Genomic DNA, 12,619 nt, shown 5'->3' with positions numbered 1-12,619 from the left:
CAGTCTATGTTCCATAAACACAATCCTAGGTTTCTTTTTAGCTCTGTATATACAGTGGGGCAAAAAAGTATTTAGTCAGCCACCGATTGTGCAAATTCCCCCACTTAAAATGATGACAGAGGTCAGTAATTTGCACCAGAGGTACACTTCAACTGTGAGAGACAGAATGTGAAAAAAAAATCCATGAATTCACATGGTAGGATTTGTAAAGAATTTATTCGTAAATCAGGGTGGAAAATAAGTATTTGGTCACCTCAAACATGGAAAATCTCTGGCTCTCACAGACCTGTAACGTCTTCTGTAAGAAGCTTTTCTGTCCCCCACTCGTTACCTGTATGAATGGCACCTGTTTGAACTCATCATCTGTATAAAAGACACCTGTCCACAGCCTCAAACAGTCAGACTCCAAACTCCGCCATGGCCAAGACCAAAGAGCTTTCGAAGGACACCAGGAAAAGTATTGTAGACCTGCACCAGACTGGGAAGAGTGAATCTACAATAGGCAAGCAGCTTGGTGTGAAAAAATCAACTGTGGGAGCAATCATCAGAAAATGGAAGACATACAAGACCACTGATAATCTCCCTCCATCTGGGGCTCCACGCAAGATCTCATCCCGTGGGGTCAAAATGATCATGAGAACGGTGAGCAAAGATCCCAGAACCACACGGGGGGACCTGGTGAATGACCTGCAGAGAGCTGGGACCAAAGTAACAAAGGTCACCATCAGTAACACACTACAACGGCAGGGAATCAAATCCCGCAGTGCCAGACGTGTTCCGCTGCTGAAGCCAGTGCATGTCCAGGCCCGTCTGAAGTTTGCCAGAGAGCACATGGATGATACAGCAGAGGATTGGGAGAATGTCATGTGGTCAGATGAAACCAAAGTAGAACTTTTTGGTATAAACTCAACTCGTCGTGTTTGGAGGAAGAAGAATACTGAGTTGCATCCCAAGAACACCATACCTACTGTGAAGCATGGGGGTGGAAACATCATGCTATGGGGCTGTTTTTCTGCCAAGGGAACAGGACGACTGATCCGTGTTAAGGACAGAATGAATGGGGCCATGTATCGTGAGATTTTGAGCCAAAACCTCCTTCCATCAGTGAGAACTTTGAAGATGAAACGAGGCTGGGTCTTCCAACATGACAATGATCCAAAACACACCGCCCGGGCAACAAAGGAGTGGCTCTGTAAGAAGCATTTGAAGGTCCTGGAGTGGCCTAGCCAGTCTCCAGACCTCAACCCCATAGAAAATCTGTGGCGGGAGTTGAAAGTCCGTGTTGCTCGGCGACAGCCCCAAAACATCACTGCTCTCGAGAAGATCTGCATGGAGGAATGGGCCAAAATACCAGCTACTGTGTGTGCAAACCTGGTAAAGACCTATAGTAAACGTTTGACCTCTGTTATTGCCAACAAAGGTTATGTTACAAAGTATTGAGTTGTATTTTTGTTATTGACCAAATACTTATTTTCCACCCTGATTTACGAATAAATTCTTTACAAATCCTACCATGTGGATTCATGGATTTTTTTTCACATTCTGTCTCTCACAGTTGAAGTGTACCTCTGGTGCAAATTACTGACCTCTGTCATCATTTTAGGTGGGGGAACTTGCACAATCGGTGGCTGACTAAATACTTTTTTGCCCCACTGTACACTAATCAAGCATCACATTATAAGGACCTGCCTAATATTGTGTCGGTCCCTCTTTTGCTGCCACACAGCCCTGAGGTATTTGGCCATGGGCTCGACTAGACCCCTGAAGGTGTCAGTTGGGGTTTGTTTGTCCAGCACGTCCCACAGATGCTCGATTGGATTGACACACGGGAGCCTCGTCAACACCTCAAACTAATGGGCTACTCAAACCTTTCCTGAACCCAAGAAAGCTCCAGCTGATCCAGGAGAGAAGGACAACCGCTGCCTAAGTGAAAACCTGTAGTGATCCCATACGTGTCAGGAGTATCGGAACAGTTGAGACGCATTTTTTCTAAACACCGGGTCTCTGTGGCTTTTAAGCCCCAAAATATGCTGGTCCACCCCATGGATCGGGTCCCCCGACACAAACAGAGTAACATAGTGTACGCTGTTAAGTGCAGGAGGATTGGCAGGATTTATACATCGGGGAAACCAAACAACCTCTGGCTAAGAGGACGGCACAAAACAGAAGAGCTACCTCGTCAGGCCAGGACTCTGCAGTCTATGCACACCTACAGGCCAGTGGACACTCTTTCAATGATGAGGATGTATCATCCTGGACAGGGGGGAGCGCTGGTTTGAGGGCGGAGTCAAGGAGGCCATTTACATGAAAAGGGAAAGACCATCTCTGAATCGAGGAGGGGCCTAAGGGTACATCTGTCACCATCTTACATGCTGTGATTGCAGCCATTCTCCAACTCTCTGTGAATGGGACTCATGGCCATTAATCAATGGTTGTTGATGGTCATATCAATGGTCATGAAACTGACCACACGGCCCGTTGTTAGTCATTGGTATTAGTAGTCACTATGCAAATATAAAATAATACATGGTCTGCAACAATGCTCAAGTTGGTGGTACGTGTCAAAGTAACATCATGAGTAGCATGACCCAATGTCTCCCACTATCACTTTGCCCAAAGCATCAGACGGCCTCCACCAGCTTTTCTTCTTATCGTAGTGCATCCTCATTCAAAAACCCCTTATTCTGTTAAATGGGATTGTCGGCACGTGCTAATTATTGTGTTTCTGGTAGATTCCTGAAGGTTGGTGCTTTAGGATGTGTTTGTCTTTCTTGATGCTAAAATGCATCTTTTTGTGTTTCTTTGTCTCACCTCAGGTATCAGAGCAGGAGATGGATGACATCATAACTCGATCCACTCACAGGGACAAAATGAGCAGGAACAAGCACTCATTTCATTCGCAAGGTCTGACCTGTACCAGCATTCACATTTTAATTAACTGTATCAACTATTTTACTAGTTAGCTCCATCATTTTACACATGGCCCTGCTACACTATTGTAGTTTAACTACTGTGTAGGCAAGAGCACTGTTTCTTTGGTTTGTAACAAGGTTTCAATGAAGAACACTGTACTGTGACAAGACAGGGTTGATGTTGTTCACTTAGTCCTGGTCTCGCCATGGTATTAGATCACTTCCTGTTCTTGTTACGGTGCACTGTGGTGTTTTTCTGTAGGTCAATCTGTGTAGCTTGATTAACTGCAAATTTTCTCATTGAAACTTATTTCATAGTAACTTACAGGGGCTGTATTAAAGCATCATTTCTTCAGAATCACATGCAAATATTCACTAACTGTGTCCTTAGGGATTTGCTAGCTTAGTGTAGCTAATAGCTTAGCAGTTAGCCAAACCACTAGCAGCAGGTTTGTGTGTTAGGGGTTAACTGCACTTTCCTCCTCAGCTGTGCCCCAGCAGGTGACTGTGGAAGAAGTGTAGTCAAAAACAGAAGTGCCCACCAACCTGTTCAGTTCTGGGGAAAATTGCTTCTGCCAGTTAATTTTCCCCAATCTGTGAAATACCTGCCAAAGAACAAAATGTGCTAGGAAGATTTTACTCTTAGAAATGTGAAACTAGAGTCCCAGCAACCATGGTCAAAGTATTCCAGGGTCCAGAGCAGGTGACACTGGAACAACTTTGAAGGCTGCATCAGCCTCTAGTCCCCTAGTATATATGTATATGTAGTGTATATGCATGTCCACATGTGGGTCTTCAAATGGCGGCTGTCCAGAAAATGATGTAACTTTTATAGATAACTTAAATGTTCAGAGGAAAACCTGTTCTTATTAGGAGAGACCCAGCATCTATACCTCTTTGGATTTTTTAGTTCTTTCTATAAAAATTGGTGAGATTGTATAAAACCCCAGTCCTACGGTCTTACAGGCCTCTTAGGAGCTTGCCTCCTCTTGTTACCAGCACCCCCCAGTTCCCATCCACACATAAACTATCCAACAAACCACACTCTCATTGCTGTGCAGCTGATACTCAGTTTTAGAATAGAATAGAATTCAACTTTATTGTCATTGCACATGCACAGGTACAGGGCAACGAAATGCAGTTTGCATCCATCCAGAAGTGCTTTAGTGATATAGATATATTACAATATATATTAGCAATAATATAGATATGTAAGTATATTAGTGAAATGGGTCTATTATGGTATGTTATAATGTACACGGTATGAGGTATGTTGTGAATATTCTATAACTATAAGTATGTACAGGCTGTAGTGAGTACAAGCTATGTACAGGCTATGAACAGGATATAAATATGAAAAACTATACAGAATATGAAATAAATAACTTTACAGAAATCTGAGATATACAGTTATACAGTTATACAGTTATTTATCTATGAATCCAGACATGACGGCCTGGATGATCTTTAATGTCCTCCCTCTAAACTCAGATAAAGCTGAGGTTAAACCTTAGAAATACGGTCACTAACTTGCTCCGTGTGGCGTGTGAAAATGATGGCATCACTGAATTCTGTATTTGTCTGGGTTTGTCTGTTGTGGTTTTAATGTGTAGGTGTGTCCTGTAAGAACACCAGCCCAGCAGTGAAGGACATGCAGGAAGACAGGTCGCCTGTTCTCAGCTGGACCATGAAGAGGTTCCTTGAGCCTGCCAGCAGGGTACGTTTTCATTTAGACATATATTTAGTTTTGTTGCTACATTGATAGGTTCAGTTTCAACCTTCTTACACAATCATATAGAATAGAATAGAATAGACTTTTATTGTTATTTTACATGTACAATGAAACTGTAGGTGCTCCACACCAGCTGTGCATGGAATAAAAGTGTAACTAGAAAAAGTTGCATTTCCTGCGAAAATGCAGTGTGAATGCCGTGTAGTGGAATCTAATGAAAAGAGCTGAAGTAGCAGAACTATCTGCTGAAAAGAGCTGAAGAAGCTGAAGTTTGTGCTGAAAAGAAGTGAAAAAGCATAACATTTAGCCTAAAAGAGGTGAAGGAGCTAAAATTTCTGCTGAAAAGAGGTGAACTAGCTGAAGTTTTTACTGATAAGAGTTAAAGAAGTTAAACTGTCTACTGGGAAAAAAAATGGTGCTATTACCGGGATTTAAACCCGGCCCTCCCGCTTTGAGAACGGCTGCTCATCTCTCTGAACCAAACTGGTTCTCAACTGAGTCAAACATATGATGAGAGAAAAATCTGCAGGGTGCAGAAGACGCTGAGCAAACTGCTGAAAAGAGCTGAAAAAGCTGAAGTAATTGCTGAAGATGGCTGTATTTGAAAGGGTACACCGCAGACTGTCAAGAAAGCAGTGTGCATGTGAGCACGGAAGATGTGGCAACTGCCACAGGTAGGATTCGTACCTTCGCCACTGGATCTCAGCTGCTCATCCCACTGAGCCAAACCAATTCTAGTCCCGAAGAAAGATATAAGAGAAAAAATGTGCACTGTGCAGAAGAAGCTGAATTGTGCTGAAAAGAGGTGAAGAAACTGAAATTTGTGCTGAAAAGATTTAAAGAAACTGAAAATTGTGCTGAAAAGAGCAGAAGAGGCTGAGATTTGTGCTGAAAAGAGGTGAAGTTGTTGAACTTTCTGCTAAAAGAGATGAAGAAACTGGAAATTCTGCTGATAATAGGCCAAAAAGCTGAAAAATCTGCTGAAAAGAGGTGAAGAAGCAGAACTTTCTACAGAAAAGGGGAAAGGAGCAGAACTTTGCACTGAAAAGAGGTAACAAAGCTGTAGTTTCTGCTAAAAAACAGCTGAAGAATCTGGAATTTTTGCTGAAAAGAGTTTAAAAGGTTTAACTGTTACCTGAATTTTTTTTAATTTTTTTTTTTGCCATAGGCGGGATTCGAACCCCGGCCTCCCGCTCTGCTCATCTCACTGAGCTAAAACACAGCAAAATCAGTGACCACACTTGTAATGTTGTCCTAGTCATCTTAATGTGCCAAAAAATTGCAAAAAAACCCTTAATATTTCAAAAAGTATAAAAGTTATGAGCACCAAAAGAGTAGGCGTTAGCAGAAGGAGCAGAACAGTTTAAAGTTTGAATGGTGAAAATCGGATGAAAACTGAGGGAGTAGTTAACCAGCAAAGGTCTGAGCAACTAGAATAAGGTAGAAGAAAGAATAAAGAGAAACAGGAAATCAATAGTGTGAATGCCTCTGAGGCATTTATTTATTTAGTTCCAAGTTTAATTAATTAATGACTCTTTTTATTAATTAATGGTGTATTTATCTATTCATTTTGTCACTCCTGGCCTTCCGTAGTTGGTTCTTGTTTCATCAACTTTCTTGGGGTTTTAAATAAACAGCTAATCAGTGTAACAAAGTAAATCTTACAGTTATAGTATACACCCTTTCATCCCAGTTAATGAGTTAAATGTATTTTAATAGTTTTAAACTTCCTTTCATTTCAACTTCTGTCCAATTTGGTTGTTTCTTAAACAGGGCTCCCTGAGTTCAGAGGCAGAGTTGTCTCAGTACTTCCTGCAGGAACTTTCCAGCCACTCATTCCCATCTGAATCCATGTTGATGGGCTCAGATAGTGACGATGTCCTCCACCAGATGAGCTGCATTACCTCCAAGGCTGACTGCTCATCAAAACCACATGGTAAAATGTTACTGATTAAATCCCAGGAAGACGTTTTAGGAATATTTCACAGATTTAACTTTAAAGTTTGCTTCCACCACGCTTGACATGTGAACAGTAGTTGATGAAATGAGAACTTTACTGACCTCTAAACAACACGACTGAAGTATTAAAAGGTTAACATAACTATTAGGAGTTACCAGTGATCACATTACCTGTGGCTGTTGCCATTAATACAGTGGCTAGAAGCTAAGGCTAATAATAAAATGATAATATCCACTAGGAACTAGACAGGAACAATGGGATCCTACCTTCTAACTCTATTTGATCTGCAACAAACATAAAAATGTGCTGGATTGTATCAAATGAACTCTGGACCTTTTATCTGCTCATTGTAATTGGGACAATGAGGGAATAACACACACCTGGCCATGGAACAGCTAAGAAGCCAATTGTCCCATTACTTTTGGTCCCTTAACAAGTGGGAGGCACATATGCAAACTGTTGTAATTCCTACACCTTTCACCTGATTTGGATGTAAATACCTTCAAATAAAAGCTGACAGTCTCCAGTTAAAGCACATGTTGTTCGTTTCACTTGGAATCTATTGTGGTGGTGTATAGAGCCAAAAATGTTGTGTCAATGTCCCAATATTTATGGACCTGACTGTATGTGAATATGTATATTAGTGAAATATAAGTCCTCCACAAAGTCAGGGAAAGCCCTGTAACTTACTGTAAAACTAAATATGTTCCCTGAGACACAGAGCTACAGATCCCTGAGAGTCTTAGCCAGTCAGCTAGCAGCTGTGACCAGCACACCTGTGCAGGTAATAAAAGGACAGGTAATGTTTGCCGAGCTGTTGCACACACAGCACGCTCATTTCATCAGTTGCCAAAAGGCAACTGACCAGCGTGTCCATAATGAGCTAATACTCCTGTGTGCTACATACTACAGTGTACGCTGTGCACCTGCTTACTGGTTTTTGTTGCATCACTCTGTGTCTCCCAGTTAATTTGTTTACAGCTCCGCACCGCCCAGGTGGCAGAAAATGTGCATGGTATTTGCAAACTGGTTCCCAGCTCGTAACCAGCGCACTCTGCTTTCAAGGGTGAGCATTGGTTAAAGGTCATCATGTGACTGATGCAAGCCAGATCCTTTTATTTAGCAAAATTGTGATTAATCGTTAAACTTTACTGTTGAGGGGAGCGGCCACGACTCCACACACACACACATACATTAAAAAACAAAAAAGCCAGAAGAAAAGGGCACTCGGGGCATCCAAGAGGAAAGAGCCTCAAGCCCTGCCCCCACACATGCCACCGACCATTTATGAGATTTTTTTAGAGACCAAGCATTTATCATCTCTCTTTAAACAATTACACAGCATCCAGTTTTGTAAAAATTAGCTGTAAGTTCATCTTTATTTTCAGGATTCAGCCCATCTCTGACAGAAGTGGAAGACGGCCGTGTGTACAACAACATCCAAGACCAAACCTCTGCACCTCTCAGTCACCATGTGGAGGCCGTGTGCCAGCCCATCACATGGTCCAGCCCCCCCACAGCACGCAGCCCACTTCTCTGCCAGGTGAAGTGCTTCGAGGATGACCTCAGCGAGGGAGAAAATTCAGCCAGCAGCAGAAAAATTGAGCCCTTCCACAGACCCACAAAATCTGAAGCCTTTACCTGCAGTGACGTGTCACAGAGTGATTCAGCAGGTGTATTTAGCAGCTCGGTGTTAGACGGTGAAGATAGTGGAGATTTGCAGAGTGGAGGCAGAGATATACCCACAGCACTCTGTGACAGTTCCACTCAAAGTAAGGATGGTTTTCCCAATAAGTCAGAGTCACCTGGTTGTGAGTTAACCTTCATGTTCATCCACCAGCCTTTAGATCACACAGCAGGGGTGTCGAGCAGCTCTGTGCTCACTGATATGACCACCAGCAGTGAGGACTGTCCAAATCAAAGTCACGGACAGTTGGAGTCAAAGCAGTCCCCCAAGCTTGAAGCAGTGAACAGGGTCATTATGAGCACTGAAGCACCAAACCTACCCCAGCAGCAAACATCCCAAACGGATGAACCCACCCTGGCCTTGGCCCCATTCCAGCTCCCATCCCACAGCACAGGAACAAACCCCACGGTGGCTGCCGACATGATCCCCAGTCAGCTATATGAGAAGGAAGATGCCAGTGAGTTTGCAGGGATTTGTCCCATTAACACGGTGATCCTAAGAAGGAACGACGGGAATTCATTTGGGCTTGAACTGGAGATTATGTCATCACCACTGAAGCTGGTGATCGCTGGGGTGGAGCCTGGAGGTGCAGCAGAAAGGGTACGTGGGATTGCTTTCAACCCTACACCAGTGGGATGGGGGTTGGGGGTTCCCCCCAAAAAACAAAATAAATTCAACAACACAGTTTTTGGCAATAAACTGCAAAGCAAAAAAATGATGGCTGTAGCAAAGATGATACAAATTCAAATATATATGCAAAATTTTCTCTGCAAACTGAATATGAACAAGAATATTTGAATTTTCTGGTGATTCTTTAAAGGATCAAACGATTTAAGATATTAAAAATATTCCATGTAAAGGCTGAGCTTGTTTCTCTAACTGTGGTCCCAGGAGTCTGCAGGCAGGCTGCGTCCCGGAGATGAGATCGTCAAGATTGGAGATAAACTAGTTTGCTCCTCCAGCTACCAGGACATTTGTGAACTCATGCACAGCCTTCCTCTGACACTGGCCTTGGACATCAGGAGACCGATCTCAGGTAAGACGCTCACCGTGTGACTTTATTCTAAAGCTGAATAGATGAAAATGAGCAGCTCACCTGCTTCAAGAAATTACAGCCTGATGCTGTCGAGTCAGGGAGAAGATGCTGAAAGCACTGTGAAACAGGCACAGGGGACTCCAGTCTGGATTGTCCCTCATTGTGGGGTCGCAGCAGGCCTTTTATTGATCGGAGGCAGTGTTGGGAAGGTCACTTTTATAATGTATTCCACTACAGATTACAGATTACATGCCCCAAAATGTATTTTGTAATGTATTCCATTAAGTTACTCAATGTGAGTAACGTATTCTGAATACTTTGGATTACTTAATATATTGTCATGCTTTTTACAACTACACAAATGTCGCTATCACATCCTGCACATTCTTGTTTGTTTTTCTTTACCATTTGGCTGTTAAGCCCAACTTAATATATTTAATGTAGAGGAGCAAAGACTTGGGTATGTTTGTATAAGCTGTTTTGTCTTCTTAAAGATAATAAAAAAGCACCATCTTTCCTTAACAATATTTTTTTATTTATAAAGCTGACAAGTGGAAGAGTATTAGACAAACATAAAATCTGCCATTGAAGAGTATTTACTGTTATGGTCACCAACATCACTTAGTTAAAATCAAAAGTAGCCTGGCACAAGGAGAAAAAATATCAGCATTTTCAATGACTGTTTTCTTATTAGGACAAAAAAAAGGCAATATATAAAATTATACTCAAAAATGAAAAATATATTATTTTGGCATTTACTGTCAATATTATTCTTCCACCAAAAATTTTAAATTACAAAAGATTTTTCAATACAACTCAGATATTCAAACTCAATGTAACAATGAGAAATTACATTTTAAACCTTACCCTAGATATAATTTTTAAAACAAGACAATATATGTTTTAATGCAACTCAGCAACATTACCTTATGGCCATTTAACAAAGGCAAGCAACAAAGAACTGTCCGAGGTGTCAGTGCTGAACTGCTTGGTTCAAAACCTTAAATGGCCCCAAAAATCAAATAATTGGCGAACAATTGCAGTAAACATATGAGGTGCTGCTTTTTGAATGCATGCCAAAAACAAATACTAAAGACTACAAAATACTGAGGTTGCAAGCCCCATCTGTGAACAATACCAGGATAGTTTCAGCAGACTACCTACATCTGTTCCGCCTAGTCTGCAGTCCAGTAAAGGCGGTTGTAACGCAGCAAGAGCACCTGTTCAAAGTGTTTGTCTGTCATGCGGTTATGGTGTCAGGTGAAGACGAGTCCTCCGTGGCTAAAGAGACGCTCGACCGGAGCAATTGACGGCAGAGTTGTATTGTGTTTTAAGAAGAGGGCTCTGATCACTGGATGTCCCATTAATGAGGTCAATGTCTTATCTGAATCTTGAAGATACCTCTGTACCTCATCCTCCGCTGTAGAACAGGTCACCTGTGTACTCTGAAAACTGAAGAAGCTGTTGTCGTCATCATCTTCTGGCTCATTTCCCACTGAGGCATGTCCAGTGGTGCTGGTGTCATTAGAAGGTTCTGTGTTGAGGAGACGGGCCTCTTGGACCATCGTTCTTCTCGTGGATTCTCTCTCATCATCTGCCATCCTTGCTTCATGGGAGGCTAATACAGCTGCAAATCGAGTGTCAATTGCTTTGATGATCGCTAAGAGGATGTGAGTTGAAAATTGCACTTGTGTCAACTTTTCAGATAACTTGGCTTTCAGACTGAGAAGGGTGGGAATCACATATCCGAAGTAGCAGTTCTTTTCCCCTGGAGCAGGTTGACTGAGTAGGCAAACGGTTACAGAGTGGCTGCATACTCTTTGAGAAACACTGTCTCTTGAGGATGCAGTTTTGCCACCTTCAGATGTTCACAGATTTCATTGAGCTGACTTTCAGGTAGATTCATTAGCTTCTCGATTGCATGGTACTCTGAGCTCCACCTAGTCACTGAAGGTACAACACATCTCATTTGGGCAATTTCTTCAATTACCTCAGAAGCACCTGATGAGTGATGAGCCTTATTCCAGATGGCTGCACATTTTGCCTTTGCACTCCTGTATAATTTTCTGGAAACACCCTGCTGTGAAGCAGCTTTATCAAGGTCAGTCGTGGCAATGAGATTTAGTGTGTGCGCAGCACATCGATGGTGTGGTGGCAAAAAGAAGTTCAGCTCCTCGTGTTCTTGCTCCTCCTCAAGTACTGTAGTGACATCATGAAATTGTGCATCACCTGTGTCTTCCAGATCATCTTCTGTTTTTGAATCTCCATATTCATTGAAAGCTTTTACAGAATTGCTCCCATTGTCTGTGACTGTAGCACTAACCTTGCCTCTGATATGGAATTCAGCATGAACCTGACTTATTTTGGCGGCAATAACATCATAAATGTGATGGCCTCTTATCCTCTCACATGCCAGTGCAGCAGACCTGCGATCCAATGTGTCTGACTCGATCCAGTGACATGTGATGCCAATGAAACTTCTGTGATGCGCAGTCCAGATATCTGCTGTTGTGCACACATTTTGAGTATGTAGAAGAATTTCAGTTATTGCTTCGTTCATTTTTTGGAAAGGTTTTCTCAACACGAGTCATCAATGTTTTTCTGCAAACAGGACTCCTGCCCCCACTTAGTCCTTCAACCATCTTACGGAATGAGGTGTTCTCAACAGTAGAAAAGGGCTGCACTTCATTGACTATGAAGTCAAATACCAAGGAATTTACTCTCCTTTGGCTGATGGCTGGAGTGCTAAGGATGGCTTGTTTGAGAGGAGGAGAGGCTGTGTCTTTGCCACTTTGTTCATCACCATGATCCGATGTGTTTGCTTTGGGTAAACTGCGTATAACCCTGGGATGCGTCCTCTGGAAAAAAAAAAAAAGAGACCGAACAAAAGACAAAATATTACTGATGAAGAAATAGTTTTGTATTCGAGATCACTGCAAAAAGTGCAGCCTTACCTAATGTCCACTAAGGTTGGGCGATTAGACGAATATATCGACTATCAACAATAGGTTGAGCCTTTCGCCGATTGTGTTTACAAGACGAATTTTTAATTTTTTTGCCCATGAGTAAGTATAATAATAATGTTGGTTGAAGGCAAGAGAAGCAGTCAACGGGAAATATAATAGTGATGTTTTAACGGCATGAACAAATGCAGCGATTCATTTACTCAAGCTCAGAATGAAAGAACAGCAGTAGTCTATGTTCAGGAAAAAATTAAACATTTAATTTAAATAAAGAAACCGCAATGGTGGGTAGGGATACAAAGAAACTGTCTTCTTCTTCCACTTTAACT

At 42.1% G+C, this 12,619-nt stretch overlaps 1 protein-coding gene across 1 annotated transcript in view; it reads left to right on the top strand.

Moving 5' to 3' along the window:
* The window catches only part of pdzd2 (PDZ domain containing 2), a 101,176-nt gene that overhangs the window by 76,532 nt on the left and 12,025 nt on the right, over positions 1–12,619 (top strand). Inside the window, exons 17-21 of the mRNA XM_085367010.1 lie at positions 2,817–2,904; positions 4,526–4,629; positions 6,418–6,580; positions 7,993–8,891; positions 9,183–9,327. Coding sequence (XP_085223136.1) covers positions 2,817–2,904; positions 4,526–4,629; positions 6,418–6,580; positions 7,993–8,891; positions 9,183–9,327 — 1,399 coding nt within the window. The remainder of the gene's footprint in view (positions 1–2,816; positions 2,905–4,525; positions 4,630–6,417; positions 6,581–7,992; positions 8,892–9,182; positions 9,328–12,619) is intronic.

The sequence above is a fragment of the Diplotaxodon limnothrissa genome, linkage group LG12, assembly GCF_057381915.1.
Source record: "Diplotaxodon limnothrissa isolate DT_005_m linkage group LG12, D_limnothrissa_male_GT1.1, whole genome shotgun sequence".
In the NCBI taxonomy this organism is placed as follows: Eukaryota; Metazoa; Chordata; class Actinopteri; order Cichliformes; family Cichlidae; genus Diplotaxodon; species Diplotaxodon limnothrissa.
This window is presented reverse-complemented; position numbering and strand designations above follow the sequence as displayed.